Source organism: Pteropus vampyrus, unplaced genomic scaffold (genome assembly GCF_000151845.1).
Source record: "Pteropus vampyrus isolate Shadow unplaced genomic scaffold, Pvam_2.0 Scaffold12, whole genome shotgun sequence".
Lineage (NCBI taxonomy): Eukaryota > Metazoa > Chordata > Mammalia > Chiroptera > Pteropodidae > Pteropus > Pteropus vampyrus.
Window position 1 is genome coordinate 2,519,865 of NW_011888793.1, and position 6,000 is coordinate 2,525,864.

At 36.7% G+C, this 6,000-nt stretch overlaps 1 protein-coding gene across 1 annotated transcript in view; it reads left to right on the forward strand.

The window, feature by feature from the left end:
• The window catches only part of TIPARP (TCDD inducible poly(ADP-ribose) polymerase), a 28,783-nt gene extending 23,109 nt beyond the window's left edge, over positions 1-5,674 (forward strand). The window contains exons 5-6 of the mRNA XM_011379325.2: positions 2,668-2,946; positions 3,627-5,674. Coding sequence (XP_011377627.1) covers positions 2,668-2,946; positions 3,627-4,074 — 727 coding nt within the window. The 3' untranslated portion in view covers positions 4,075-5,674. The remainder of the gene's footprint in view (positions 1-2,667; positions 2,947-3,626) is intronic.
• Positions 5,675-6,000: the final 326 nt, after the last annotated feature.

Genomic DNA, 6,000 nt, shown 5'->3' on the forward strand with positions numbered 1-6,000 from the left:
GGAGTTCCTTTCAGCTGAAAGGACATCTATCCTGTGCAGTCACCGCTTGGTCATGAGAAGGCCTGGTAACAGTTTCTTTGACTCCTCCCCCAAAAGGATAAAATGAATTTGTTTTTATTTTATTATTGAAGTTGAGTTAGGAAATGTCTTTCAAAATGACAAAGAGAGAAGGCAAGATGAGTGATGAAAGGCGACGCTGGATTCTGAAAATCCATTCTTCAGAGGTCCTTGAGTACAAGCTCCTTACCCTTCAACTTTGTCTCCCTAAGGAAGGCTGTACAGCACCATGAAGCACAGTATGTCGTTAGAATACTCATGAGCAGAATACAGATGCAGCATTCTCAGAAAATGAAGCCACATTTGTAACTGTGCTTGGAATATATATATATATTAATTAACCCATGGCAATTAGAGTGTATAAAGTTTATCAGACATGTCTATGTTTTTTTATGGTTTGGCCTAATTAGGATGTTGGTTTGTTATAAGTAAGTGTCTATGGGTAGGAATGGATGCTGACCATGTAAATAAAAATCTAATTTAATATCTTAGGTTGGATAGGATTCATTTACACAGGCTCATCTTCAAGCATGTGAGTAAATAATAGAGCCTGTCCCTTGAAAGTAGAAAGAGTACGTTAGAAGCTTTCATTTTATGAAACTGTTTTTTAGGCAGAATTGGTATCAGAAAGAAAAGCAGAGTCCCTTCTGTTGTCAGTGCCAGGTTTTCAATATAGTTGTTGTAGCCTAAAACCTGTTTTGAACAGAGTGCTTGGGAGAACCTTACCTTCCTTCCTCAACCCAGAAACCTCTGTTGGTAACTTCAACCACTGATGATATTAGAAAACCTGGTGGATTAGGATTTACCCTTTTTGCAGAGCAGGGATAGAGGGGATAGCTAAAAAAAAGGAGCATATATTCTGTGTTTCCTGCCATCCTCCAGAATAGTGATTGCTTTTAAGGAGTTACAGATTTTCCAGAATCTGATTAAAACAGTGGGGCCTCTCTTCAGAAAAATGTACCAGTGAACGAAGGCTCTGGAGGAATCTGTCAGGGCTTTGTGAAAATGCTTCAGAGGACAAAAACTATTGTGCCTTCTGTCATGAAGGCTGGAGAAACCAGCACCCCTTTAAATCTGCCTCTGAACTTAAAAGCACTTAGGGTTTTCTGAAAGCTCTGGATCCACGCAGAACTTCTTCTCTGTCTCACGTAGGGACTTTGAGGCAAAATAAATCATAGACACCGCTACTTGAAGGGGGCTGGGGTTAAAGAAGGCACTTTTGCCTCTATAATTTTTAGCTTCTTATCTAGCCATCTCTTAAATGTCAAAAGACTATGTGAGGTGGTGGTGGTGTTAGTGGGAGTCAGGCAAGCAAGCCTGAGTTGCAATCCTGGTATCCATCACTTTCAAGCCTTGTTAAATATGTATATGAATTGTGAAATATATGGAAAGAGAAAGAGTATACACTTGGAAACTATCTACAGAGGCCTGGATTCAAATTCTATCTCTGCTCTTTGCTAGCTATGCTAGCAGTTTTTTTATTTGAAAAGTAGGCATAACCAAGGCATCTTGCAGGGTGGTTATGACAGTTAGTGATACTACATGTAAAATGCCTGGTCCGTAAGGCTATGATTATGAAGAGGATCATGGTAAGATATGCTCTTGGAGATTAGATGCACGTTCATCCACAGTTGTAACCTCTGTGTCACAAAGCTCTTTTGAAATTTCAGTTTCCTAATCCATTTGGCAGACTTATTACTTCCTTGTGACCACTACATGCTTATGAGTGTTACAGTACCCTGAATCTGGGTCTCGGGGTCAGGATTTCCTTTCTCTCTGCTTCTTCCCTTTTGCTCTTGTGTTGAAAATGGCCAAGAAATGTGCTTTAAACTTAAGTATTTAATCAGGCAAAAATAAGTAACTGAGCAAAGCTGCTGCTTATCTGAATCCTTCAAAGTAATAGACCTGAATTTAAAGGTTCAAGGATATGCATTCCGGTGTCTAGAGCTTAAAGTAATTAGCTCCATCACACCTAAAGCTATAAAATTTGAATAATATTGTTGGTTTTGTGGTTGTATGTGATCTTGGAAAATGAAGTGAATGCCAGATGTCAACTTTCAATGCCTATGGCATGATTTTTTATTTTTTTTTAATACAAAATTAAAGTTTAAGCTTTTTGATTTTTAGTATTTTGTGTCTTCTCCCTGTAAGCTCCCACGTTTCCGACTGCTTAACTTTGTCTCCCTCTCACTCTGCTCCCCTCACCCTACATAAGCTTTAGTAATATGTTTTCTATTTAGTACAGCAGAGTTTGAAGAATACATATAAATTAACATTACTCCCTTGAAACAAAGTTTCTTTAACTATATAGGCAAAAGAGGAGTCTAGGATTCAAAAAGTAAAGGTATTTATAAATTTGTTCTTGCTTGCCTTGTAGCAGTATATCATGTAGTTTTCTCTACAAAGAGGAGGCCAGGAGGAAGCTAATAATGTCTGTGTACTAGGCACTATTTGCTCTAAGATTTTTTTCTTTGATAGCATTTTCTATATCATTTTTTAAACAAGCATTTAAGCTATACAAACTATATTAGATATTGCCATAGAGTACTGTATATGAGATGTACTTATTTCTGAATGTTTTACATTGACATTCCTTCCTCTCTCTTTTAGGACACTTGGTGGTGTTCCCACCCAGGCTCCTTCACCTCTCGAAGCAACTTCATCATCACAGATCATCTGCCCAGATGGGGTCACCTCAGCAAACTTTTACCCTGAAACATGGGTTTATATGCATCCATCTCAGGACTTCATCCAAGTGCCTGTTTCTGCAGAGGACAAAAGTTATCGAATCATTTACAATCTTTTTCATAAGACTGTGCCTGAGTTTAAATATAGAATTTTGCAAATATTGAGAGTCCAAAACCAGTTTCTTTGGGAGAAATATAAAAGGTGAGTCAGCAGTATGAAAAGTTCAAGAGAGCTTTTCTTAATGTAGCTAATGACAAATGCAGAATGTAATAGTAAAGACTTGAATAGAGCTTAATATATTTACATTTTTCGATATATTAACTCACATGTAAACAGACCTGTAAGTAGGATTATTGCAACCTACATTTTACAGAGAGGAAACTGAGTCACAAAAATGTTTGGATAATTTGCCACAGGATATACAGCTAATAAGATATGGTGCTAGAATTTGAACCAGGCAGTCTGGCGCCAGGTATCTTGTTCTTAATCACTTTACTAGGCTGCCTCTCAAGTCAACAAATTAATGTAGTGCAAAAAGAATACGTGCAGGTTTGAGGAAGCTCAGAATTAAGAGACACTCAGGTTGGTGGAATTAGATAAGGAAAATAAAGGAGAAGGTAAGATGTTAGAACTAGTTTTGAAGTGTAAGAGAAAGCATGTGAATTGTTGGTGGAGAAAAAAAGAAAAGGACTTTTCTGGTTTGCAGTGGAAAAGATAAGTTTAAACTTTTAATATGATCTTTGATGGCATTTTGATCTTGATAGCTGCTTTAACATTTCCTCTCCACTGAAACCATAAAGAGAAGTTTACGACTACATCATATCTATTAAATTGACCTATACTTTCTTTCTTCTGAATTCCCTATCCACTCTTTGCATTAGGAAAAAGGAATATATGAACAGGAAAATGTGTGGCCGTGACAGAATAATAAATGAGAGACATTTATTTCATGGAACATCGCAGGATGTGGTAGATGGAATCTGTAAGCACAACTTTGACCCTCGAGTCTGTGGAAAGCATGCTACAATGTTTGGACAAGGCAGTTATTTTGCAAAGAAGGCAAGCTACTCTCATAACTTTTCTAAGAAGTCCTCCAAAGGAGTCCATTTTATGTTTCTAGCCAAAGTGCTCACTGGCAGATACACGATGGGCAGTCATGGCATGAGAAGACCTCCTCCCGTCAATCCTGGCAGTGTCACCAGTGACCTGTATGACTCTTGCGTGGATAATTTCTTTGAGCCTCAGATTTTTGTCATTTTTAATGATGACCAGAGTTACCCTTATTTTGTTATCCAATATGAAGAAGTCAGTAACACTGTTTCCATTTGAAAAATCTTGGTACTGATAAATTATTTGATATAAACTCAATCCAGCATTTGTAGCAGGTTTTGGATGGGTGGGACAGAGTGAAGAACAGCATTGGACATTAATTAGGGCACTTTTAAGACCCTAGAAAGTGAATTTTTTTTTTTTTTTTTAAGGAAAACACAGGTTTTAAAATGACCACTTATTCTTTAATTATTTACTAATTGTTAGTGTACTCAGTGTGGGAAAGACTACAGATTGCATATTCTTCATTCACACTTGTACATATAGGCAGCAATGTTATTAGAGGTATTTTTTTAAAGAAAAAGAACAGCCTAACTAATTAAATGTGACTTAAGCCTGGTAGAAGTTTGGCCACATGAAATGGAAGCTGTGAACAAAGTGAGAATTCTATATATTTACAATGGTAAACTTACTGGAACTAGTACTGTCATACTTATTCCCTGTTCAAAGCATCACTGCTGTGGTGTAGGATAAGTTCATGAAATTCGGGTGGGTGGAAAGAAATTCTTATTTTTATCAGCAAGAGTGAAATGTTATCACCCAGCCAGAGAGCCTCAGTGCAGTTAGCTTGAGAATTCAGAGTTCTGTTTAGAGAAAGTTTTTTTAAAAAAAAAAAAAAAAAAAAAAAGAACTATTTGGAAAATTTTTGTTATCAGCAAAATTTTTCACTAACTAGCTATATGTGATTCTAGTTTTGTTAAACTTCAGCCTTGGAAAACTCTGTTTCTTCCATTATCATCCACTCAATTTGAAGAAGTTGGACAGCTAATTTGGTTAAAGTCAAGCCTTAAGAAGTAGAGGTATTATTTTATTTAAGGGTTCCAGACGTAGGCCCTGACTGAAGGTTTTATAGAAAGTACATCTATAACCAAATTGATAAGATTTATTACTGTGCTTTACACAAACTAGACTCTCAAAGTATTTGTCGACTTGGAAATATTGTTAAAGGCGGTCATCCCACCCCTGTGCCTGCTATGCCAGATGCAGCCGGGTTCCCCGGCTGGCTCTGTATTTTACACTACTTATTTAATAAGAAACACAAACTTGAAAATTGTGCCACTGGCCTAGCTGGAGCAGTGTTAGGTGAATATGCTGATGCCTCAGTTCAGAGAGGTAACAGGTATAATTCACCTTAAGCAAAGCAAATACCTGGATTTACAAAAATAGAAGTGGCTGTTCACGAAAGAATTCACCACAGAATTCCTTCAGATACCAAGCTCTCCTAGTATGTTTGTGGTTATTTCATTTACACAAAACTTTTCAGGAACTTCTGTGTTGTTTAAAGCAAGATATATCTATACTGATGTCTCAGTGGATCAGTCTGTTTAAACACTTATCAGGGCTTCCACACAGTTATTTATTTTGCCCTAGTTGATCTTGTTGTTTGCTGCCATTGGCATGAAACGGCCAACTGTGGCTGTTACAGTTGTTGTTTCATTCAATTACAACTTGTAAACCAGTGATTCCCAATCTTTTTCAAGTTAAGACACCTTACTGTTGCTTATTTGATTTTATGGAACTTGTTCCTTTTTTTCTCCCTAAAGAAAAAAGAAGCTTTATGACATATTTATTTTTTTAATAAAACTAAGCAAAAATAAAAGTTCTGGTAATTCTTTAAAATTTTTGGTTGTTGTTTTGGTTCCGTTTAAAATACCAATTCAGCATATAGTGGATGATCTATAAATGCTGGTTGGTTAGTTGAATGAGTGATTGAATGAATGAACAGACCTAACTAGAATCTAACGCTTAAACTTTGTGCTCTGGGAATCAGCAGAGAGTACATTATCTAGCAGTTGACTGTTAAGTCACCAGAGAAGAGTGAATATTATTTTGCAGATAAGTATTTGGGATAAAGGGAAAAGTTTTATATCCACTAACAGCTGTAATGAAAAATATAAACAGATTGTCCCCTTCAACAAGTGCTGA